This window comes from Garra rufa, chromosome 7, assembly GCF_049309525.1.
Source record: "Garra rufa chromosome 7, GarRuf1.0, whole genome shotgun sequence".
NCBI classification, from domain to species: Eukaryota; Metazoa; Chordata; class Actinopteri; order Cypriniformes; family Cyprinidae; genus Garra; species Garra rufa.
The window spans coordinates 5,835,139-5,862,545 of record NC_133367.1 but is presented as its reverse complement, the minus strand read 5'-3'; the positions used below and the strand labels follow the sequence as shown (position 1 = coordinate 5,862,545).

General features: G+C 38.5%; 2 protein-coding genes and 1 pseudogene across 2 annotated transcripts in view; 2 read left to right on the top strand and 1 right to left on the bottom strand.

Annotated features, from left to right (window-relative positions):
- Positions 1-27,403, top strand: part of LOC141338689 (uncharacterized) — a 227,801-nt gene extending 200,398 nt beyond the window's left edge. Inside the window, 2 exon segments of the mRNA XM_073844299.1 lie at positions 26,520-27,255; positions 27,257-27,403. Of these exon segments, the coding sequence (XP_073700400.1) occupies positions 26,520-27,255; positions 27,257-27,325 (805 nt within the window). The 3' untranslated portion in view covers positions 27,326-27,403.
- The window catches only part of LOC141337866 (uncharacterized), a 287,141-nt gene that overhangs the window by 223,220 nt on the left and 36,514 nt on the right, over positions 1-27,407 (bottom strand). The gene's annotated exons all lie outside the window — the stretch shown is intronic.
- On the top strand, positions 183-22,677 carry LOC141338821 (NACHT, LRR and PYD domains-containing protein 3-like; annotated as a pseudogene).

Here is a 27,407-nt window from a genome sequence, read left to right as displayed (position 1 = left end):
TTTGTAACTCACTTTATTTTATATAGTGTTTTTTTTTTTTTTTTTTTTTTTTTTTTTTTTTTTTTTGCTGTTGCTGTTGCTGTTGCTGCTAACATCTCATTATCGACCATCATTTCCAGGTTGAACTGAACAACAGATTGTTTTCACAACCCAGTGCTGATCAATGGCAGTTCACCTGCAGTATGTCAGAGGAGCGAGGAAAGAACTCTCCGTCTGAGATGAGTCTCTCACAGAAACAGAGGTGAGACTGAGTCTGTTTTTAGAGAATCATTTTAAACACTGCTGGAGTTTCAGATGGCAAGTAGTTATTAGTAAATAGCATTGCTTACTTTTTTTGTAAAATTATGTTCATGGTACTTAACTACAATCTATGACCAGCAACTGAGTGTTTCTGATTAAACTGAGCTCAACAGACTTCATGAACAAAGGTAGTTCAGTAAGTTTGCTCTGTTTATGTTGCTCTGTAAACGTTAAAAGTTCACTTGATGATGTGTGACTGTTACAGCAGCATGTATTATAACCTCCTGTAATAAAGTTCCTTTTCTCTCTGTGTCATTAGTGTAAGATCAGGCTCATATTTGTCCAGCTCTGTGTCTGTGAAGAGTGACTGGTCAAAGGGTGGAATACCAAATTTCAATGAAGAAACAGCACCCAGAATCAAACGGTATTCAATGTTTCTCTTTTTTTTTTTTTTACACATAGACGGTGTCAGAAAGTGTATCAGCAAATAATTCTCATAAAACGTTATAGGTCATAAATTTATCAAAGTATTTTTTTTCTCTTTCCTAAAAAAATGTTCACAAGAGGTTTTAGTCATATTTTCCCTAGAAATTTTGCATTTTCATTTATTTTATTCAGCAGCGGGCTTCAGAATGAAATCTTAGATCCAGATTTCCAGACTAACAGGAATCACAAGGACTCTACAGACAGTTTCCTGCAGATCTTCCAAGTAAGAAAACACAATTTCATTAATAACTAATAATTATGACAAACAATTATGTTATTGAATAACAGTGCGAGATAAATTATATTTCTTTTTTTCTTTTTAAGAACCTATAAAATAAGAATGTATTATTAATAATACTGACAGCTAATTAACATTTGCCTCAAATTGATTTTTTTTTTTTTTTACAATTTTTTTAATTAGTTTTGACCAAATATAAAGTTTTTTTTTTTTTTTTTTTTTTTACCTTTTTTAATTTTGTATTGCTTTGTAGGATCTTGAGAGCAAAATAATCACATTTCTGAAGAAAGAACTGGACAAGTTTGAGAAAATATTACAAAAAGAGGACTTGCAATACTTTGTGAAGGATTTTAATGAGAAGAGATGCAGTATCAAAGAAGCAGCTCTTGATCTCACACTCCACTTCCTTAGAGAGATGAAGCAAGATGAAGCTGCTGATACTCTAGAAGGTAAGAAAATTGTGACAATTTGTCAGACTGTCACTTATAAATGTAGGAGAGAAAAAAAGATTAAAATAAATCTGTATTATTGTTTCTGTTTAGATGAGCTGGTCTTTATTCATCAACTAAAATGCAGCCTAAAGAAGAAGTATCAATGGGTCTTTGAAGGAATTGCAAAGCAAGGTGACTCTACACTTCTGAATAACATCTACACAGATCTCTATATCACTCAGGGTTGTAGTGAACAGGTCAATACTGAACATGAGGTAAGACAGATTGAAGTTGCTTCCAGACGTCATGAATCACAGGAGATACAGGTTGAGTGCAAACATTTGTTTGAAGCACCTGAACAAGACAAGCAGATCAGAACTGTACTGACTAAAGGAGTTGGAAAATGGAAAAGGAAAATCAGTCTCTGTGCAAAAGTTTGTTCTGGATTGGGCCGAAGGAAAAGAAAATCAAGATATAAGCTTCATATTTCCTCTTCCATTTAGAGAGATGAACTTAAAGGAGCAGGAAAAAATAAGTTTGATGGACCTTATAACTCAGTTTTTCCCAGAGACAAAAGGAGTGAAACTTACAAGAAGAAATCAGTTCAATATCTTGTTCATCCTTGATGTATTGGATGAATGTCGTCTTCCTTTAAACTTTAAGGGTAATAAAACATGGCGTAATCTATCATCACCAGCCTCTCTGGATGTTCTCCTAACAAACCTCATCAAGGGAAATCTGCTTCCTTCTGCTCTCATCTGGATCACCACCAGACCAGCAGCTGCCAGTAAGATTCCTCCTGACTGTATCGACCGGCTGACAGAGATACGAGGATTCAATGATGCACAAAAAGAGGCGTACTTCAGAAAAAGAATCATGGATGAAAATCTGACCAAAGAAATCATCAGTCATGTTAAACAATCAAGGAGTCTCTTTATCATGTGCCACATCCCAGTCTTCTGCTGGATTTCAGCCACTGTTCTCCAAAATATTTTGGAGGAGAAAAGAAATAATGTGGTGAAAAATAATCAGGCTGATGACGCCTCCAAAACACTGCAGGAGTCAAATACTGAAGACACTCCTAAGACTCTGACACAAATGTACACACACTTTCTCCGCTTTCAGATCCAGCAGAGCAGACAAAAGTATAATGGAGAATATGCACCCAATGTTTCCTGGGATAAAGATGCCATCTTTTCACTGGGGAAACTGGCATTTCATCAGCTGGAAAGAAACAATGTGATCTTCTATGATACAGACCTGGAAGCCTGTGGTATTGACGTCTATAAGGCATCAGTGTATTCAGGCATGTGTACCCAGATCTTTAAGGAGGAAACTGGGATAGCTCTGGGTACCATGTACTGCTTCATTCACTTAAGCATTCAAGAGTTCATTGCAGCCCTTTATGCACATCTGTTTCTAGACATAAAGAAGAGAGTTATATTTGTTCATAAGTCTACAGAACAGGAAAATAAAAATGAATCCATGATTGTTCTGCTTAAGACTGCAGTGGACAAGGCACTAGAGAGTGATAATGGACACTTGGACCTTTTTCTTCGATTCCTCCTTGGTTTGTCACTCCAGTCCAATCAGCAACTCTTACGAGGTCTGTTGACGCAGGAAGACGACAATGACCAGAGCAAAAAAGAAACAGTTCAGTACATCAAGCAGAAATTAGAAGCTAATTTGTCTCCAGAGAGATCCATCAATCTGTTCTACTGTCTGAATGAACTGAACGACCAAACTCTGGTGAAAGAGATTCAGACCCACCTTAGCAAAGGAAGTCTCTCATCTGCTGATCTTTCACCTGCCCAGTGGTCTGCTTTGGCCTTTTTGTTGTTGACATCAGAGGAGGAGCTGGAGGAGTTTGAGCTTCAGAAATTCAAGAAATCAGACGAGTGTCTCATTAGATTATCAGCAGTCATCAAAACCTCTAAAAGAGCTCTGTAAGTTACTCATTTTTACTTTCATCTGAAAAATACATTTATCTAGTGTTCCCATGCATCCTGAAAAACCTGGAAAATTAATTACTGATCTGATACTGATCTGAATCCTGGAAAATTCATTGGAAATGAGAGAAATATAAAATGTTATTAAAAGCCTTGTTGCACTGGGAAAATGATAGTAAAGTAATAGTAATTAAAATTAAGAGGGTTTTTTTCTTATTGAGAAAAATTAATGTTAGTAGCTGAAAGTGCTTTGTTCAAGGGATGCTGCTTGACATATGAGAGAACTATTTTGAATGGTGGTTTGTCCATCAAATGACTTTCTAGCACTTTTAAATTATGATCTAGCACTTTCAAATGTTTAATTCACTATAATTAAAGCTACAGATTAACTAATATATTAATTATTTGTATTTAGCAAATGTATTGAATGTAATTTTTCTGTAATCTAATTTCCTTTGTAGGCTAAATGATTGTGGCTTAACAGACAAAAGCTGTCAAGCTCTGGCTACAGTTCTTGGATCAGATACCAGTCTGAAAGAGCTAAACATGAGCAATAATAATCTGCAGGATTCAGGGGTGAAGTTGCTCTGCACTGGACTGGGAAATATGAAGTGTCATTTGGAGATACTGAGGTAAATTGTGTGACAATAGACAAAAAAAATGAGCACAACAAAAACATAAGGTGACAATAGGACTAATTAACAAGTAGATAATTAACTAGATAATTAACAAGTCTGTATGTTGTGGATGGAGATTTTTTATTTATATTTTTTTTATTTACTTTTATATTTATGCCTGCCGTAGTGTTCTTTTTCTGATTTTGACACTGTCCTAAGCCAAATTGTTGTGGTATACCATTTATGTAATGTATTTGGTCTTGTATTTTTTTTTATCTTTTTGCCATTACATTTACTGATAAAATATACTGTATGGGAGTTCAGGGTTTCCCACTTGAAGCCTGGACCATTTTTTATATTTTGCTTAAAATAAGTATCTTCTAAAATAAACAAATAACATGCATAATGAAAAATGCTCTCTCACGATTAACAGAAAAGGGATGAGCAAGTTCGTTACTAGAAAGCTGCTGTCATGAGAGTTTAGCTGTAACACTAGTCAAACACACTTGAACAAGCTAATCAATATCAATGTCTTCACGATCACTAGAGAAGTACAGACAGGTTTTTCAAGTTGGAGCTAAACTCTGCAGGACAGCGGATCTGTTGGACCTAACACAAGACTTTCCACAGATCTAACCCTATCCCTAACTTTGTTTTCCAAAAAAAAAAAAAAAAAAAGTTCCATCAAAGTCATAATTTACTGGTATTTCTATCTTTGTGGGGATATTTGGTCCCCATAACTTAGTGAATACCAGTGGACACACAGCAAGAAATAATACAATGAATATAAAAGAAATGATTAAAAAAATTCCTGTAATTTTTTTCCTTTCGTTTTTATTGAAATTTTGTGTTATGTGTAAAAGAAATCTCTGTGTTCAGGTTTAACTGTAGTAATAATAATGCAAAACTGACTTCACATCAACTATTCAAACAAATAAATATTTAAAACTTGATAAAGTAGTTTTTGAGAATGTCTGAAAATATATCTATTATTATCCATATTTTCTATTTCTTCATGTCATTCCAGATGGACTGGATGATGATGAGATCAGATCTCTATGTGGAGCACTGGCTGTTGTCAGACTCCTTGTGCAAACAAAATCCTCAGTAGATTATTACAAATTAATGACAATATAAATGTTTTGAAATGTAAACTGATATTTCCTACTGACACACTGCAAAAGATAGAAATATCTGACTTTAAACCATTTTTAGCTTGTGAAAATGTTAGTGACATAAGAATTTTGCACAGTACTATATAAAACAAAAATAGGTCACACTTTATATTAGGGGCCTTAACTATTATGTACTCACATTAAAAAATAAGTACAATGTACTTATTGTGGTCATATTGCATTGCAAAACACTTCTGCTTCTATTAAACGATAACTATTGCCAAAATGCAACCTGGGCTGTTTTTTTTTTTTACTGTAAACGAGACAAACTTTTATCTTAAAGCATAATTACGACAAACGAGCTGTTTTTGAGATTGACCGTGATTTCGTTTTGTGGGCAATGGCCGGTGAATGGGAGTCCTAGGGGCATAACTTTGAGCGAATCAAACCTATATTGTTACAACACTAAGGCAGCTCGACATACCATGAAACTTTGCTCGAAGTATCGCCTGGGTCTCTACACATGAACTCGAGCATTGAGAACATTGTTTGTGTACACATTGTTTACTAAAAAAGAAAGGTTTTGAACAACTCACTTTCACGCCAGTCAAGAAGTGTCGATCTCCGAATGCGACATAATAGCGAGGAGAGTAAAGATGGATAGCTCCTAAAGCATATTTATATATAAATGCACGGCTAATTCATTGTTTTGTTACAAGCGAAAAACAATATTAACCTTATAGTTGTAAAAAGAGCCTCATATGGAGTTCATTCATTCGCATTCGGAGATCGACATTTCTTGACTGGCAAGATGGCTGCGAGCAGAAAACCAAAAAGTGTAAGTGAGTTTTTCAAAACCTTTCTTTTTAATAAACTCTGTGTACACAAACAATGTTCTCAATGCCCGAGTTCATGTGTAAAGACCCAGGCGATACTTCGAGCAAAGTTTCATGGTGTGTTGAGCCTTCTTAGTGTTGTAAAAATATTGATTTTTATGCGCTCAAATATGCCCCTAGGACTCCCATTCACCTGCCATTGACCACAAAACGAAATCACGGTCAATCTCAAAAACGGCTCGTTTGTCGTAATTATGCTTTTAGATATAAGTTTGTCTTGTTTACAGTAAAAAAAAAAAAAAACAGCCCAGGTTGCATTTTGGCAATAGTTATCCTTTAAGATGGAATATGGGTAAGGTTAGGGACAGGTTTGGTGGTATGGGCAGGTTTAAGGGTGGGTTAGGGTGGGTCAGCATTGGTAATTACAGAAATTAATTACATATGTAATTACATAAAGGTTTTTAAGTACAATGTAAAAATATGTATGTACACAATAAGTACATTGTACCTAATGATTAATTTCAGTGTAAGTACATAGTGATTAAAGGGATAGTTCACCCAAAAATGAAAATGTGATGTGCATCTGCTTACCCCCAGGGCATCCAAGATGTAGGTGACTTTGTTTCCTCAGGAAAACACAAACGAAGATTTTTAATGGAAACCGGGGCAGTCTGCCAGCCAAATAATTTGAGTGGATGGGCACCAAACCTTTAAAAATTAAACAAAAACATGCACAGGCAAATCCAAATTATACCCTGCGGCTCTTGATGATACATTAATGTCCTAAGACACAAAATGATCGGTTTTTGTGAGAAACTGAACAGTATTTATATCATTTTTTACCTTTGATACACAGCCACGTCCATCTGTCTTGAGCACAAGTTAAGCATCCGGCTCGTGACATGTGAACGCGCTCTGGTGTATAATACGCAAACTCCGAAAGCGATCTGTCTCATGAATATAACACTCATTGTTTACATAGAGCACAGAGATTGTGGGTATAGCGACTATTCAAAATGGTAATTACTTGGGCTTATCCTGATTGTTCAAACCGATTTAAAGCTAAAAGATTACGGGACTTTTAACCGATTCCCCCTTACGGTATTTGCGTGTACTACGCCAGAGCACGTGCACATGTAACGAGCCGGATGCTAAACTCGTGCTCATGACAGTTGGACGTGGCTATGTATCAAAGGTAAAAACAATTAAATAAATACTTTTCATTTTCTCGCAAAAAAACGATCGATTCGTGTCTTAGACATCAATGTATCGTTTCGAGTCGCAAGGTGTAATTTGGATTTTTTGTTTAATTTTAAAGGTTTGGTGCCCATCCACATCCATGATATGACTGGCAGACTGCACCGGTTTTCGTTAAAAATCTTTGTTTGTGTTTTACTGAGGAAACAAAGTCCCCTACATCTTGGATGCCCTGGGGGTAAGCAGATAAACATCACATTTTCATTTTTGGGTGAACAATCCCTTTAAGGCCACCTAAGGTATAGTGGGACCCAAACATTTATTACATTGATCTTACTGAAAATAAAAAGTTACATTCCAGGTATTGTCACTTTTGACTATGAAGACCACAAATGTATCTCACAAATGAGAAGAATCAGAGGGTTAAAGCTTTAAAGTGACTGTACGCTGGAGATACTAATGTGACTTGATGTCTAACAATTTAAAGTTCTCTTTTGTGTTTCAATTAATACTCACTTGTTAGATTTTTCTTTACAGCTAAGTTTTAGTTCATTTGAATAAGGAATAAAATGTAATTCTGTTTAGGGATTTTCATTGTTTAGGTAATTTCTAGAATAACTGATTAATCATCTGAATGTGACATTGTCATTCTGGTTCTAGGCTTTCAAACTGCAGTATCACTGAAGAAGGTTATAAAGCTCTGGCTTCAGCTCTGAGATCAAACCCTTCACACCTGATAGAGCTGGATCTCACAGGAAATGATCCTGGACAATCAGGAGTGAAGGGGCTCAGTGATTTACTACAGGATCCAAACTGTCGACTCAAGACACTGAGGTAAGACATAATGAAATAATGTAAAAAATAATGTATATATATATGTGTGTGTGTATGTATGTGTGTGTGTGTGTGTGTGTATGTATGTGTGTGTGTGTGTGTGTTTAAGATATACTATAATCTGGACACTTTGTTGCATCAGAATGATCATATCAGATGCTGCGGGTTTTTGGTGTAATGATGAGCAAAGTCAAAGTTTGCTTTATTGTCATTTCTGCCACATATACAGGATATACATACAAACTAAATTAAAATGTGTTATTTGCAGACCCTGGCTGCATACAGATAACACTAAAAACTAAAAGTAGAATGTAGAATGTAAAAACAGATAAATTCTGAGTGTCGGGAGAGAGTTGAGCTTCCTGACGGCCTGATGGATGAAGTTGTCATTCAGTCTGCTTGTCCTGGCCTAGAGACCCCGCAGGTGTTGAGTCGCAGCTGGACAATTTTATGAATGAGCTTTTGAGTGAATGTTGACTGTCGACACAGTTTACTTGTGCTGCTATTCTGGACTATGGTATACCTTGATAATTAACATGTGCAATGTTTATGGCCATTTCCAAGAAAAGAGTCTAGTTAGCCTTTTAGTCAAATTATTTAACATGGTACGTTTCTGTTTTCCTGAGTTTGCTTTTGGACTGAGTGTCTCTCTAGTTTCTTTCAAATAAATGTGATTAATAAGATGTGCAATTACTAGATCTCATATTTAGAATGATAAAGAGTTTTTTTTAATCGTATCAGTCATTTTTGTAATGCAATGGACCTTTAAATCAAAGCTAAATTGAATCCTGCTTCATCTTCTCTTCTGCAGGTTTTTGGGTCCTGCTGCAGATGAAGGCTGTCAGTATGTGACTGGAATTGTGGGTAAAAACCTGTTACTCCTGAGAGAGCTGAGTCTGAGTGAACATGAACTAGGAGACACACGATTGAATCAGATCTCTGCTCTACTGGAGGATAAACACTGTCAACTCAACACACTGATGTGAGTATTGTTAGTTTATTTCAAATGTTACATTACTTTTAATCATGATGTTATTGTTGTTGTTAATATTTCCTCATTTGTTTGAGTCAGAGTAGTTTTTTATCCTCAGAATCACAAAAAGCCTCTATAATATGAAGTATTAACATTAAACAGGCAATGAAAAATGGCATCAAACTTTTTAAATTAGGGACTCATATTGGGTATCGGTTCTGATAATACTATTCCTTGCTAGATCGGGTATATTGGTCAGACAGTGCCAATCTAAATCCGATATTGTGTGTACTGTTCTATGTTACTGTTAAGGTCTACATAAAAGGTCTAAAAGCACAATGTTTTTGTGCACAATATTCCAAGTCTTCTGAAGGTATTTGATAGTTTAATGTGAGGTACAGATGAATATTTATGTCCTTACATTGAAGTTAATGTAGCAGTGTAGCAAAGACTATAAATTGTTTTAAATAACTTGGACAAATATCAAAATGAGCTTTATTGCCAGATATGTTTACACATACAAGGAATTTGTTTTCCTGACAAAAGCTTCCACAATGCGACAGAATGACAGTGACAGGACAAAACAGATAATAAAGAATAGAAGTAGATAGAAGTAAATAGAGATTTTTTTTAAACTGAATGTCTCTACTGTTGTTACAGTGCTGTCCATGATGGTCAGTGGGGGAAAAGCAGGGTGATTTCTCCTAAAGTCCACAAACATCTCCACAGTTTTGAGCGTGTTGGGCTCCAGGTTGTTGTGGCTGCACCAGACAGTCAGCTCTTTAACCTCATGGCTGTAAGCAGACTCATCACCATCCTGAATGAGGCCAATAAGTGTGCCGAGTGAGTCTCCTGTGGGGAGAGAACACAAACCTGAGGGGTGCCAGTGCTGATAGTATGGATGCTATAGATGAGGATTTTCTCAGCTGCTGCCTGTCTGTCAGGGAGCTGGTGATCCACTGACAGATGGAGGTAGACACAGAGAGCTGAGTTAATTTGGGCAGGAGTAGGTTAGAGATGAGTTAAAAGCTGAGCTGAAGTCCACAAACAGGATCCTTACAGTAGTCCCTGGTCTATCTAGATCAAGGGTTGGGAACCTTTTTTCACCTAAGAGCCATTTTTTGGCAAGTAAATTTTTTCAAAAGAGCCATTGAAAAAAAAACAAAAAAAAAAAAACGATATATTACTATAATTAAAAATAAATAAAGCTTTTCAATAACAAAACATTTATTTGTCCATGTACAACTCAATAATAAACAAATATGAAGCATCACATGTTGAACGCATTAATGAAAAACATGCACATTTTTAAATTCTTGTTATTTTTTTTATTTATTTTTTTCACAAAGACATTTTAAAATAGACTAATACTAACTATAAAAATAGCAATTACTTATCTCGGCTTTCGCCCACGGGGTACTTTGTTTACACCCGGTCACTTAATGCGTTTTCTCTGACAGGACATATATCTGATAGTGAAAAGACCTCTGAAACGCTTTTGAGATGCATTTAAATCCGATCGCTCAAACCACTTTGAGCGATCGCTCAAACCAGAAGGCTGGGCCGCATTCCAGACAAAACTGCATCTGGTTGTTGAAACCATATATGAAAATTATACTTCTCCCTAAATTTTAAAATTACAAACGTGTGAGACCACGCTTTGCATTGTACCACACAGCATTTTCAACCCTTGTCCCGCACGTCGCTTATTGAGAAAATGTCCCGCATTTTCATCCGTCTGTTGGTTTTTAATTATAATATTAAGAAAATGTGCATTCGTTCTTTTGCCTTTTTGAGAAAGCTTTTTATTTATGCTGTTTGTGGCAAAGTTTCCTTACAAAGTATATACAGACCTCATCAAGTTATCTAGCACCACTGACGGAAATGGTCGAGCGCACACAGAAAAACACGATATTCTCTATTCATTTTAAACAATAAAAAAAATCGATGCAGCTTTCCGGACCTGACTTTCTTCTTATTTCAATAGATTGTTTGAGACAGTTTTTTTTTATTTTCTTTAGGGAACTGATTTCTAGTGACAGTCATATTTTTTACTGTAATAGGTTAGTGAAGGGAGACAGCTGGCGAGCCATGTGGTTTTTGTCAAAGAGCCATGTGTGGCTCACAAGCCGACCACTGATCTAGATGTTTTTAGGAGGAGGTGAAGTGAGGCTAAGTATGGTGACCCATACTCGGAATTTGTGCTCTGCATTTAACCCATCCAAGTGCACACACACACACACACACACACACACGCACGCACGCACGCACGCACACACACACACACACACACACACACACACACACACACCGTGAACACACACCCAGATCGCTATCGCTGTGGCGCCTGGGGAGCAGTTGGGGGTTCGGTGCCTTGCTCAAGGTACTCTCCTCAGTCGTGATATTGAGGGTGCTGGTTATTCACTCCCCCCACCTACAATCCCCACTGGACCTGGGACTCTAACCCGAAACCTTTGGGTTACAAGTCCGACTCTCTAACCGTTAGGCAAGGGTCCAGTATTGTCCTTCAAGTGGGCCAGCACCAGTTTTGCATATGCTTTCTTGACCACAGACGTTATAGCCACAGGTCTGTAGACATTTGGTCTTGTCTTTTTGGGTTTCTTTGGGGTGGGGATGATGGTAAAGCATGAAGAGATGTGGGCTGGCTGGTCAGCACAGGATTTCAGACAGGCTGATGTAACAATCTGGAACTTGTGCTTTTTTCCTCTTCTGCTTCCGGAAGACCAGGAGCACATCGTCTTCACTGAATTAAAGTGCAGGTGTGAGGGAGAGGGGGGATGCAGGAGGTGTTAATGGTTGTGTGGAGAGGAGTTCAGAGTGGGTGTGGGGTGTTTTTTTAATATCTCCTCTTTACTAGTTTGATCTCCTCCATCACTGTGTATTTTGTCTGTTTATACAAGACTCTGTCCCCTTTCCTGTAAGCATCTTCTTTGGCCTAATGGAGCTGTCTGAGTTTTGCAGTCAACCATGGTTTGTTGTTGTTGTAAGATAAATGAGTCCTGGTAGGGATGCACATATCTTTGCATTGAAAACAGGCTTGTACATTAAAACCCATTCTGTTTCATTAGTCTCTTTAAAGCCTTTAATACAGGTTTAGCTGTTTTCAGTTTCTGCCTGTAGGTCGGTATAAGATGAACCAAACAGTGATCAGAAAGTCCCAAAGCTGCCCGTGGGACAGAGTGATATTCATTCCTTATGGTGGTGTAACAGTGGTACAATATATGACTGTCTCTGGTGGGACATTGGAAGATGCAAAACACATTAGTAAATTTATCATCATAGATCTGAATCATTGTTCTTTCTCTTTCTGTCTTCAGTCTGTGTGGATGCAGTATTACAGAGGAACAGTGTCTAATCCTGACTTCAGCTCTGAAATCAAACCCATCACACCTGAGAGAACTGAACCTGAACTGGAATGAACTAGGAGACTCTGGAGTGAAAAACCTCAGTGATCTACTGCTGAACCCACAATTCAAGCTGGAGAAACTACAGTTAGTACAGTTAAAGTTTATCTATTTTAAGGCAAAATGTTTTAAGTTACATTTGTTTAAAGCAGTGCACATGATTTACCATATTGGTCACATTTTGTATGTTTGTTGTATGTTTCTAAAAAATAAAATAAAAGAAGCAGTGTCTGCCAGCATACAAAACTAATGTGTCTCAAAACAAATTATTAGAAACAAATGCCTGCTTCAGCTCTTCAATATGATGATCAGCATAGATCTTGAACCTCAAAAAAAAAAAAAAAAAAACAGGAGTGAATCACTTATGTGACGTACTGTAGGATTCACACTGTAAACTGGAGAGATTGAGGTCAGTAACATTCACATACAAGAATCAAAATGATTAAAATAACTTCAACAGTTTAAACCAAAACACTTTATACTCAATATCTCATGAGGATGGTGAAATAAACATGATGATAATATTAATATTTTAATTTCTTATTTTATGTTGTTTTTGCCATTGCAGGTTAAGTTACTGTGAAATGACAGATGAAGGTTGTTCTGCTGTGACTTCAGCTCTGAAATCAAACCCATCACATCTGAGACAACTGAACCTGAGTGAGAATAAACTAGGAGACTCTGTGAAAAACCTCAGTGATCTACTGATAAACCCACAATTAAAGCTGGAGAAACTACAGTTAGTGTCATTATGTTAAGTGTTATTAAAGTTAACTGTTTAATTTAAGACAACTAGACTCAACTTACATTGTTTATACTATAGTATTACATCTTCTGGGCTTTGTCATGCACTACTAAAATCAGGATTCTAACTAGTAAATAATTACAATCTATTTGAAACAATGTACTGATTTTCTATATGTTAATTTAGAAATATAAAACTTACAATAAACAAAGGGTTTAAAAAATAAAATAGTTTTAAAAGCATGAAAAACAGGAAATAACAGATTCCAGCACATAGAACTGACACAATTACAAACAGATTATGGGAACTGCAGACTATATGACAGACTATATGCCTACTGTTGATCTACAGCTACTCTAGCTCTTAATAAAATAACTGGCATAGATCTGAATCATTCATTGTCTGTCTCTCTCTGTATCCAGTCTGTGGAGATGCAGTATTACAGAGGAACAGTGTCTCATTCTGACTTCAGCTCTGAAATCAAACCCATCACACCTGAGAGAACTGAACCTGAGTGAGAATGAACTAGGAGACTCTGGAGTGAAAAACCTCAGTGATCTACTGATGAACCCACAAAGCAAGCTGGAGAAACTAGAGTTAGTATCATTATACTCACTGTCGGCATTAAACTTAAGCTTAAAAATTAATTTGATTGACTTGATGCTTCTTTTCTATTAAAAATGTGAAAATAGACCATTGTTCATTGTTGTTTCTATATTGATTCTACATATTAATTTACAATGGAAAAATGTCACTTATTTGTTGACTGAGAGTGGGTCAAGACTTTTATTTTAACAAGTAAAAAAAACTCCTTTCTTGGTTTGTTCATTCATATATTAGAAGTTTCCATGACTATGCTGGTGTATTAGTGACTGTATGGCATTTGCTTATGATGCATCATAGATCTGATGCATTGTTCTTTCTGTTTCTGCCTTCAGTCTGTGTGGATGCAGTATTACAGAGAAACAGTGTATCATCCTGACTTCAGCTCTGAAATCAAACCCATCACACCTGAGAGAACTGAACCTGAGTGAAAATGAACTAGGAGACTCTGGAGTGAAAAACCTCAGTGATCTACTGATGAACCCACAATGCAAGCTGGAGAAAATAGAGTTAGTATCATTATACTGTAAAGCAGTTACAGTGTGATTTAAGTTTACTGTTTAGATTATTTTACATAATTTACATAATGTCACATAATTTATGGCACTGCATCTTGTGTTCCCTACCTGTCAGTCACTACGAGTTATATCGTGACGACATTAGGGGTCTAACTTGGGAACCTAATTCTCTCTGGTTTGAAGAGAAAACGCCAATGAAAATGGCTAGTGGATTTTGCATGCTGAGCCAATCCCCGTGCATGCAGGTATAAATAGGTGACAGGTGCATCCACTCATTCAGATGTTTGCTTTTGAGCTGAGTGAATGCAGCAATTCTGTGTTTGCCAGGCAATATCTCTAAAAACCTCTCACTAGAATAAGAGGCTCTTCTGGGTCGGGGGTACGACACAATCAGCAGCGTTCATGGATGGTTCATTTGTGAGCACATGACCATGGCAGCGCTCCCGGGAGAGGGACAATAAACAGAGTCCAGGGAGGTGACGATGGTGGGAGGAGCCAAGGAGGAGACAGGAGGGCCCCGGAACAGTAGGAAACAAGTAAGACCCAGACCCCAGCCATGAAGGTGACCCACAGTGGAACCGACGGAGGGAGGAGCCATGGTGGAGGAAGGGCTGACGACTCCAGGGGGCCGACCGACAGAGGCAGAGCAGGTGGCGGTGGAGACCGAGGCGGAGACGGAGAGCCGAAGATCCTGAGGCTCTGGCAACCAAGGCGGAGGCGGAGATCCGGAGCGACAGAGGACGGAGGGAGGGAGGAGTCCAACAGAGCCAGTGGGACGGACCGACGAGGCACAGCCGGAGGAGCAGAGTCCTGAGGTGACGGTGGCATGATGACTGACCAGGACGGAGCCAGATGAGGGAGCCTGGTGGAGCTGGTGGACGGACGGGTGACGGTGGAGACGAGGGAGCTGAGAGCTGTGGTGGAGAAGCAGGTTTTGAGGGCCGAGGCAGAGTTCTGGACTCTGAGGCTGGAGACGGAGATGAGGGATCCTCCAGCCATGACGCCGACGAAAGCTGGCAGACCCGCAGCGAACCCACTGAGCAGGTGGTTGGCTGGGGATGAGCAGAGGGGCTGTCAGAGGACAGCAGTGACCAGGCCGATGCAGACATAGGCTGAAGAGGGAGGGTGGGTGGGAAGTCCAGGCAGGCAGGTACTTCATAACAGGTAGATATTTCAGTATAGAAATCAATTAAGCCCCCAGAGTTGTATTCCTGCTCACCCCCAGTGGTGGTGCAGTGGACAGGGCTCTCCATAGCCCTCTCTTGTTTCATGTAGGACTCCACCGTCGCGGGCGCTGTAGCTGGTTTCTCGCACCTGGTCGGACAGGATATGCTCTGGCTCTACGGCGATACTCCTCACTGTGGCTCCGTGTGACCACAGCTCTGTCGCTCGCGGCTCTGGCTCTCCATCTGCGGTGGGCTCGGGCTTGTGTCCCTCATGTCAGGGTGATGTTTGGCTGGTCTTGAGTTGAGAACACCAGCACCCACTCAATATAGTCTGTGATGCTCTCCTGAGGACCCTCCCCGGACAGCTGCACTTTGGTGGTGGTGTTTAGTCCTGCACGGTAGAATGTGCACAGGCAGCTGCCGGGTAGTGCGTGAGTGGAATTAGGCACACAAAGTCTCTGGTGTAGTCCTCAAGAGAGCGATTCCCCTGCTCCAGGAGAATGAGGAGGACTGCGGGGTTATCCATAATGGGAAAAAAAAATCAAAAAATAAAACACTGAAAAAAATGGGGGGAAAAAAACAGGGAAAACACAGTGAAACTGTTTTGGTCGGTCTTTATGTTACAGTGGGTGTAGGATGGAGGAGACAGATCAGGAAGTACAAACAAATAAAGTCTTTAATATATCCTCAGACAGAACAGGCAGGAACGATCAGGAACACAGATGAACATCTACACACTTCTTATAACATCAAAGACTGACAGTGAACTAAAGATTCAGACAGACTTATAAAGGGTAACTGATAATCAAAGACAGGTGAAGGGGATAACGATAATGAGGGCTGAACCAAAGTAAACAGATCAACAGGGGGAGACAATGGGAGAAACCAATGACATCTTGGATTGTAGACTTGGATTGTAACTAGTGTCCTCAAATACTCCTGTCTTGGATTATGTCATATCATTAAGAGTTCATGATCTTTCTGATTTATTAGTGGCTGTATAGCATTTGCTCATGATGCATTATAGATCTGAGTCATTGTTCTTTCTCTTTCTGTCTTCAGTCTGTATGGATGCAGTATTACAGAGGAACAGTGTCTCATCCTGACTTCAGCTCTGAAATCAAACCTATCACACCTGAAAGAACTGAACCTGGGTGGGAATCAAATAACAAACACAGGAGTGAATGACTTATGTGACGTACTGAAGGATTCACACTGTAAACTGGAGAGATTGTGGTCAGTAACATTCACATACAAGAATCAAAATGATGAAAATCACTTCAACAGTTTAAACCAAAACACTTTATACTCAATATCTAATAATGAGTGGGTTCATGGGTTCACATTATATTTGTGTAAAATTTTTCACCTTAATGGTTTGTTTGTAAGATGATTTATTTTCCTCTGTTTGTCTCTTTCTAGTCTTTATGATTGTGGCATTACAGATGTTTCTTCTTTAACTCAGTCTTTGACAAACAGAAAAGCACTGCGGTTTCTAAAAGAGCTTGATCTGAGAAACAATAAAATTGAAGACTCAAAGCAGCAGCTCATTGATGTGCTACGAGACTCAAGCTGTAAACGGAGGTGGGTTAACTTCACTTTGTGATATTAAAGAGATCTTCAATTACCTCTGATATGTGGACTAATATTTACTTTCAAATATTTGTGAAAGGAGATCAAATTATCATCAAGCTTAATTTCAAAGGGTTTGTGTCAGAATGAAATGTAAAGTTGATCAAAATGTTGAACACAAAGGAAGAAAGACAACAAAAGCACACTGTCAGAGCTTTCTCCAACAACAGCTGCTTTATTAAAGGGATGGTTCGGAGTAGAATTGACTTCATTGCTATGCACTCCGAAGCCCATCTAAATACCCCATCCGAAGTTTTTTTTTTACCTTAGTCGAACATTTATGGAGATATTAGAGTTTTTCGAAATGCTTGTTACAGGAGTGAATGGTACATGTGATGTATCTCGTAAATCGCACCACTAAACGTGCAAGTAATCTTACCAAACTTGTACAGTAGTGTTAATAGGTTATGTACTCACAAAACACTGCATCAGAACATTTGTAAGTCCACCATGAGTGTTTTAAAAACACGTTTTACCCGAGAACTACTGAACGGGATTCAAATATGGTAATTAATTTGTACTTTGTTCCACTGAACTCTGATTATTTTCTCTTCTGTTGCACATTACAGTGTAAATAGAGATCCACCACCAGAAGTCCCTGATAGAGTTCAATCACCAAAAGATAAATGCTGTATATCATAATATAAAGTCACCTTGAGAGGAGCAGTAAGAATCAGGTGAGGATCCAGAAGAGCTTCACTACTGTGTCTATGAGGAGAAAGAAATGTGTGATAAATGTGTGAATGTGATCCATACAGGCGAAGAGACTCTATATTGACAATGAAATAATGCAGCATGTGTGTTAGAAATGTGATATTAAATGATTAATGTTGCTTTATCATTCAAGTGATCATTTTGTTTAATTTAAGGAGGAAGAAGCTCAGATGAGTCTGCCTGGCTCTTGTTTAATAATATTTGTATTAAACTCATTCATAATGATTCAAATGTTTAAATGTGATTGTCAAGTGCAGCACTTAAATGTATCAAAAGATATAAAGCAATGTGTGAAATATCCATTTACATGATCTCTCTTACATGTAATACACACTGTTATTCTATCTAATTTTATATTAAGTTAGCTGTGTCTGTCTGTTGCTAATGTACAGATGCACAATCACAAATCCTCTCATTATAACAAACAAAGTGGAATGCAATGCAAATAAAAGATGGATTGTGCAGTTTTGACAGATTATGTGATTACAACGTAAGTTTTCACACACAGAGAGTTTGTGCTGAACTGACTGACAGCTTCAGTGTTTATAAATGCTGTGCCTTTTACTCGCTGTTTGTGTAATTTTACTTGCAATTTGATGAAAACAGTAGTTTTTCATGAGACTTTGGATTTTTCAGGTACAAAAATTACAAAAATCTATTTTTAAATGTCATAATGGTGATTGCTGGTCACTATTCTGCTGGCTATGATGATAATTTAATGTCTTTATAGATTTTAAAAACAAAAGTTTTTGTTTGTTATCAAGTATTTGTTTTCCTACGTTTTTACTTTAACCATTTCTAAATGTTAAATTAAATTGCAGTCGAATCTTAAATATGTCATCAGTTTTACTTCATTCAAATGAATATGACTTTCCAAAAGAAAAATATATATTATATGGATTTGTTTTTGTTGTTAGGAAAACATTATATTCATTAGATTAAATGGAGTAACTCATAACTGTGAAATGTCTGAAGAATAATCTAATTCATTTGACAAATCTTGTAATATTTCCACTGTATGATCATGCATGTATCGAGTTAGAAATGTTGGATATTAAAGTCCCTTAAGGAAGCCAGAGTATTGGAAATTAAATGCATCTCTATTACAAAATGTTTGGGAGGGATGTTTAAATATGAGTCATAAATTCAGAAAAGATCTTTCCAAATCAAAAGGGATTACAATATACAATATTATTCAAATAAATTAAGCATATCACACGTCTGATCTCTCTAGATAAAGCAGATAAAGAAAGCCTATATTTGTTAAGAGAAAGATTTAATTCTTTTTTCTATTTATTTTACTAATATAGTATTATTAATAGAAAATTAAGTTTTGATACATTTATGGTAGTAAATTTACCAAATCTTCATGAACATGATCTTTACTTAATATCCTAATGATTTCTGGCATAAAAAGAAAGTGAATAATTTTGACCTATTCAATGTATTGTTGGCTTTTGCTACAAATATACCTATCACAAGGATGGTCTGAGACGAGCGGATCCATATGCAGCATTTAATGTAGAGGCAAACAAACACAAATGGGGAAGGCAGAAATCGTAGTTAAACACAGGCAGAATGGTCGGGGCAGGCAGGAGGGAGGAGGGAGGAGGTCCACGGAACCAGTAGGACGGAGCGACGAGGCGCAGCAGGAGAAGTAGAGTCCAGAGGCGAAGGTGGGGCGATGACCGGAGGTACACGGCGGAGCCGGAGCGACAGAGGACCGAGGCTGTGCCCGTGGGAGGGAGGAGGTCCACAGAGCCGGTAGGACGGAGCGACGAGGCGCAGCAGGAGGAGTAGAGTCCAGAGGCGAAGGTGGGGCAACGACCGACCAGGGCGGAGCCTCTGGGAGGCCGGGCGGAACCAGCGGAGACTCTGGGAGGCCGGGCGGAACCAGCGGAGACTCTGGGAGGCCGGGCGGAACCAGCGGAGACTCTGGGAGGCCGGGCGGAACCAGCGGAGACTCTGGGAGGCTGGACGGAGCCATCTTGGCCGGGGAATCAGGCTTGGCGGCCATCTTGGCCGGGAACTCAGGAACGGCGGTCATCGTGTGTGCAGACTCTGGCGTGGTAGCCATCTTGCGTAGTGGCTCTGAGCTGGAGTTTACTGTGGGAACATTGTTGTCCTCGTCTTGAATTCCCACAGTAAAAGGAGAGCCACTCATTTGCTGAGCAATGTCAATGAAATATTGTAAAGTCCAGTTAGGTTTCGATCGTGGGCATCAGTGAAGCCAATGGCTCTAAGAGTCCTCCACAGAAGAAAATCATCAGGCATAACTCATCCATTGAAGACTGATTAGCCAATTCGACAAAGTCCATAGCATACTCCTCAACAGACCGCTCACCTTGTTTGAGACGCATGATCTGTACTGTAGAATTCATGCTGGAACCGGATGACACCATACTAGCTGCTGGATCCTTGTAATGGCGAAGTCTTCTGTCACAAGGATGGTCTGAGACGAGCGGATCCATTCGTAGCATTTTATTGGTACAGACAAACATACAGGGGCAGGCAGAAATCGTAGTTAAACACAGGCAGAATGGTCGGGGCAGGCAGCGAGAATCAAACACGGGAGGGAGTCCAGGAATCAGAATACGGGAAAACAAACACGGGAAGAAACGCTCAGAAATGCAGCCGGGGCAATACAAGACTTCGCGAAGAAGCTCTGTGTGTGAGTGGCTTATAAGCAGTCCTAGAAATGAGGTGCAGGTGTGAGCGGTAATCAGTGCAGTGAGAAACAAGGAGCAGGTGAATGCAGTGATTAGTGCAGTGGCTGTGGGGAATGAAGTCCATGATGTGTAGTGCAAGAGTTTATGATGAGAGGACGACTCAATTAGTGACAATACCTGTGCTAATGGTTTTGTTTTTTCAGGGTCACATTTATTGATGACATTTTTTATCCTAATGCTGCCATGAAGTATAAACATGATTATCACTTTCTTTTTGTCCCTAAACTCATGGTGAGATATAAATACATATGTAATTCCTAATAAAGTTGAAGAAATTGACTTCAAAATAATTAATTGATTAATTCAAGTATTACTACTTAAAAATTAAGATTACCCCAGAACACTTTGCTACCCCACTTATAGGGGATCTTTTTTTCATGGGTTCGAGTCTCAGTACCAGCAGTGATTTTAGGTGGGGGAGTGAATGTCCAGCGCTCTCTTCCATCCTCAATACCACGACTGAGGAGCCCTTGAGCAAGACACTGAACCCCAAACTGCTCCAGTTGGTGCTGAAACAAATGTCGGTCCAATGCTCCGGGTGTGTGTTCACGGTTTGTGCGTGAGTTGTGTTCACTACTCACTGCTGTATGTGTGCACTTGGATGGTTAAAGGTAGAGTGCAAATTCTGAGTTTGGGTTACCATACTTGACAACATGTCAAGACAATGGCAGAACACTCATAACTTCTTTATTACGAGTGTTTGTTCCTAGATCCACACGCCGAGACTTAAACTCAGGACATGTCAGTGCATGTCAGGACATTGGTGCTGCCCACAAAGCTATCAGCACCAATGTAATTTAACATTTTAAGTCTGACAACACTGTCCTGTTTTTGTTTTTAACATAATTCATAGTTTACTAATGGTTTTGTATAATTATTAATTATGTGCTGTTATTGTCATTTAGAACATATTACAAATTTCAGACAAGTTGAGCCCACCCTAAACATAGACCAACCTTAGCAAAACAGTTGACAGGGAGAGTGAGATCAGATGATTTAAAAAATAAAATAAATAAATTAGGGCTACCCGAAAAGCACGACACCACAGGGACCCTCCACAACACATGGTAACATGTGACAAACATCAATCGTGAAGGATCGCACAGGTGTTTAACAGACAGAAAGCATTTTTTTTTTAATAAACAAAATTGTATAAAATCAAGCAAATTATATATGAACAAATCCCTCTGTAAAAAACTTTAGGATATAGACAGGAATAAAACTGTAAAGTTTGATGTAAGTGTTACTGAAGTGGAGATTTATGGCTCAGTGTAGAAGAACAAAATAATTTTGACAAAACAGCCTTCAAAAATATGTATTGTATTTGAAATCTATTGACACATAGATTAAGTGCTACAAAAGAAAAAACTTAAAAGGGATGTTTTCTTTCCTCTAGTCTGAAAAAAACACTTTATGAAAAATCCCAAAATCTCAAACTTGACAGGTGCATGAAAAAACAGTTTTTGCCTGCAGTGTCTCTCCTTGAACGAGATGATACACGATCGGCTGGTAGAGAAGTCCAAGCAGTTCAACCACATTACATTGTTACTGTTGCGGATATGAGCAGCACACAGCTAATTTTCCTAGATGCCCTGCTAAGGATGTGGTGTGCAGGAACTGTAACAAAATGGGACATTTTGCAAAGATATGGAAACAAGCGGGTGAGTGAAATTACAGTGCCTGAAGTGACTGTGTTAAATATTGAATACTCTGCTTGTGACTGTGGTTAAATAATGTGTACAGTACAGATATGTGCAAGATCATGACAAAAACAGGACAGCCAGAGTTAATGGTTCACACAGGATCATCAGTGTCCATATTGCCGATGTCCATCTACACTGAATTGTTCAGTCAAGCACCCCTCTCACCACCGTCTTGTTAGTTTTGGGGGCAATGCAATTGAAGTGAAAGGATGCTTGCTAGCCAGCATCTCATATTGGGGTATTGCACTACCACAGACTTATACACTGTACAAAAGGGTTAAGCTGTGCTGGGCAGAGAGCTTGTTACTGGACTGTGTTTACATCGGTCAGGTAAGTACAGACCAGTGTGCGCATCCTGTTTCATCTATTGATGCAAAGTTGGAAGACAGGCTGGGCCGTGCAAGAGGATTTGTGCATTGTGTTCAAACTGAGGCAGTTACCTTTCTCAATCCGCAATGAGGTGTCCAAAGAATTACAGAAGCACAAACAACAGGATGTAATCGAGCCTGTGGATGCGTCTGAGTAGTGGACAGCTCTCCTCTTTCACATATGTAGGAGATGTTTGCGAACATGTGTGGAGCAACAGTGTTTTCGACATTAGACCTCCAAAGTGCTTATCACCAGTTGGACAGTTGAAACCTTACTGCATTTATCACGCATGATGGATTGTTTCCTTTTAAAAGGGTTCAATATGGACTGGCCTCTGCCCCAAGCTGCTTTCGAAAGGGATGATGTCTGAAATCCGTAAAAAAACAGTCTGGAGCTTTTTGTTACTTGGATGACATCACGGCCGAGGAGCAATGCTCAAGGACATGATAAAAATCTGCAAGCTGTGCTGCAGTGAATTGATGAAGCAGGCCTCAAACTGAACACGGCAAAGTGCCACTTCAGAAAAAAAGAACAGTCATTCCTGGGTCTGAGAAGGGATTACAGCCTGATGCTTCCCATGTCACCTGAGGCTCAGTAGAGCTATGTGACTGTTAAGGGACTGAGTGTGAATAGTGCTGGCCTTGCGCTTCCAGTAGTTCAATCCAGAACTACCTACTATAGTGTCAACAGATGCCTCAGACTACGGGATAGGAGATGTTCTTACCCAGATACATGCAGACAACGTGGAGAGGACAGTTGCTTTTGCCTCACATACTCTTACCGCAGCAAAACAGAAATACTCCATGGTAGAAAAAGAGGCACTAGCATGCATTTGGGCCACAGAGAGATGGAGGACCCACATGTGAGGAGTTGGCCCCGATGCGCACACACACAGGTGAGCACAAAAATGTTGGGCTAAAAATAACCCAATTAGTAACCCATGGGTTGGTATATCACCTTCTTATCTGTGGGATATTTTAACCCAATGAATTGTTAAAATCCAGTTGGGTTAATTATTTATATTAATTTACATCAGTATTTTCTTATAAAATTACTTAATAAAACTGCATTATAACACTACTTTGTTTTCTAGTACACATTTTGTTTATTTAAATATGCAAATAAAACTTTTTTAACAAATACATTTTGCAATGAACAAGTTTTAGTAAGTACAGCAAATTCATGCTGTTTACAAAATACACAGAGAATGTGTAAAAATATTACATTCAAAACACACAAATGTGCACATACAACTCACATTTTCAAGATATACACTGAATTTGTGTGTGTGTGGGGGGTGGGGGGGGGGGGGGGGGCTGGGGTAGAGAGAGAAAGAGACGAGAGCCCCAAGAAGAGAGCTCCAGCAAGGGGGCAGAGCAACAGTTACAATCTCCTTTTATACTTTCCTTGACCACTTGACCATGTGCCTTAAACCCAAATGTGAGACATTCAAACTGACCAATCAGCAAATTACAGCTTCACCCTCTGTTAAAGTGTTACAATTAGCAGACCCCCAATGTATGCACATTTTGGCCTACAGGCCTTGATCACTATCAGCTCATCTGTGTCCTCAGGAGTGCCAAATGGCTCTTTTGTTGCTGAAGAAGTGTTTGGGGCAGGAAAGCAGAAGTCTTTGATTATTTTCAGCCTTACAGAATAAATGTGACTGATTAGATAATAGATAATTTTGACCCATACAATGTATTTTTGGCTATTGTGCTTCTTACGATTGGTTTTGTGGTCCAGGTTCACAAATGTGTATCAATTCATATACATTCATATCAAAACATACACAAATGTGCACATACAGAACACAAATAAGACAAACCTAGCCCAGACCTTTACCAATAAAACAAAAACAAAACATCATAAACACAAGTAATAATAAAATAATAATAAATTAAAAAATCTAAAATCTGCTAGACTAAAAATGTTTTACTGATCACTAAATACACTGTTTTTAAGGAAGAGTGTTTAAACTGTGTTGAAAGACTGTGCTGCAAATGGGTGCAGATGGCTTTGGTTAGTTGATGTCATACATGTAGAAATGATTGAAACACAGATCCGCTGCTTGTAGTCAGGTCTTCTGTTCCATTGCCTCCCCGTTGAAAATGCTAAAAAACTTGGGAGGAGTTCTAGGAATTAGTTCAGCAATGCTGGTGTCATCCAGTAGTGTACTTCCTTCATTCACTCCTTCTTCAATGATAAGATAAAGCAGAAGATGAAACATTTTACAGATAAACTATTTTCATAATTGTAAGAAGTCACTATTGACGTTGAAAACCTATACTACCAATCAAAAGTTTTTAATTAAATGTTTTTGAGCAACAAATCAGTAAATTAGAATGATTTCTGAAAGATCATGTGACACTGAAAACTGGAGCAATGCTGAAAATTCAGCTTTGAAATCACAGGAAAATTACATTTTAAATTGTATTCAAATAGAAAGCAGTTATTTTAAATAGTACAAATATTTCACAATATTACTGCTTTAGCTGTATTTTGGATCAAATAAATGCAGGCTTAGTGAGCAGAAAATAATTCTTTATAAAACATAAAAAATCTTACTGTCCAAAAACGTTTAACTGGTAGTGTAGATGTAAAAGTACCCGTACATGTAATTTGATGGAGGTAAATAAAATGCTTTTTTACTATGTGAACATTTGGCACTTTCCCAGTGAATTGATAGATGATTCATCAATAATATGATCTCTTCACTAATCCTCCGTCTCTCTCTATGTCTGTACCTCGCTCTCGCTCTCATGACCTCTTCACCTGTGAGAGAGCACACATGTTCATATGGTTGACCCCGAGAAACATCAGAATAAAGAAAACACAATCAATAAAGAAATTGTTTTTCCCTCTACATTTGTCCAAGAATGATTGTTGTTGCTGTAAGGTTTGCCAAAAAAAAAAAAAAAAAAAACTTTAAAAATGTTTATAAACTAACTCTCTCACTATCTTAACACAGAGGTCTGTGCGCGCCTCTCTCTCTCTCTCTCTGTGTGTGTGTGTGTGTGTGTGTGTGTGTGTGTGTGTGTGTGTGTGTGTGTGTCTGACAGCCCCCACAGCTGCTCCTGTCATTTTCGCAGGAATTACGAATGTGTAATTCCTGCAGTCACAGATTTGCTGGTAGTGATTTAACACGGTGGGGAAAGCTGTGATCTGCTGATTGGTCAGTTTGAATGTCTCACATCTGGTTTTTAGTCACATGGTCAAAGGAAGGGATAAAAGAAGATTGTAAGTGTTGCTCAGTCTCTTTTTCTTAACTGGCTCTATCTTTTCTCTGGCTCTCTTCTTGGGAATCTGCTTCCAGGTAATATTTTATATGCATAATGGACACAATTACATCATCCAATACATGCATTTTGTAACCAATTCAGATGTAACTATAAGGAAATGCTGTTATTAAACTATATCAGTTATACATTTTGTGCTAACTAGTCTTGATTCAACATCAGCTTTAAAGTGCTATTTATTGCAATACAATAAATTCATATAATAGCAGCGATCGCCCACATATTTTGTCATTGTTATCAGTAGCATTGGGTGGTCAACATTTCTTTAGTAATTTAACCGATGCTGGGAAACCACACTTACAAAGATACTTAGTCAATATCCAGTGGATTTTCATTAAAATGTAACTTTCCATTGGTTGACAATTTAACAGTTTTATAGTGACTTAACAGGTTCAAATTAAGTACAATTACAATTGTTTTAGAAAATTAAATATCCATCCGAGAGACTGTCAGAACTGTAGCATTATTGTATAAGCTATTAATCTTAATATTGTGTTTTAAAACATTTTATAAAAATTCATCAAATTGTTCCTTTTATGTAGCTGTTGTCTGCTTTCACTCCAAATTTTGCATGATTCATATTGTAATTGTTTTACTTTTTTATTTCAGATCTGATGGAGGTAAAACGTGTCAAAACTGGAGAAAAAACTCGCTCACAGACTAAAAGTATTTCTTTACTGAAAAGAAGAGGCAAGAAAAGTTTCACCTGCACTCAGTGTGGAAAGAGTTTGAAGAGCAAACGAAATCTCAATGTTCACATGATGATCCACACTGGAGAGAAACCCTTCACATGTGATCAGTGCGGGAAGAGTTTTAAAAGCAAACAGTATCTCAATGTTCACATGATGATCCACACTGGAGAGAAACCATTCACATGTGATCAGTGCGGGAAGAGTTTTATACAACAAGGACAGCTTAAGGACCACATGAAGATCCACACTGGAGAGAAACTGCACGAATGTGATCAATGTGGAAAGACTTTCAGATATAAACAGAACCTCAATGTTCATATGAAGATTCACACAGGAGAGAAACCGTTCACATGTGATCAATGCGGGAAGAGTTTCAGACAAACTGCATACCTTCAGAAACACATGAACATCCACACTGAAGTGAAGCCATTCATATGTGATCGTTGTGGGAAGAGTTTTAAACTAGAAGTAACCCTGAAGATGCACATGAACACCCACACTGGAGAGAAGATGCATGCATGTGATTATTGTGGAAAAGTATTTTTTTGGGCTACAGGCCTGAAGAGGCACCTGAGAGTTCATACAAAGGAGAAACCATATTCATGCTCTGTATGTGGAAAGAGTTTTTCACGTCTCCAGAGTTTAAAAGTTCATCAGAAGACACACACTGGTGTGAGAGATCACATGTGCTTTGAGTGTAAGAAGACTTTTACTACAGCTCAACAGTTAAAACGACACCAGATGATCCACACTGGAGAGAAACCTTACAAGTGTTCACACTGCGACAAGAAATTCAGTCGGTCAGAAACCCTGAAAGCACATGAGAGGATCCACACTGGAGAGAAACCGTATCACTGCACTGAATGTGGGAAGAGTTTCACTCAGTTTCCTAATCT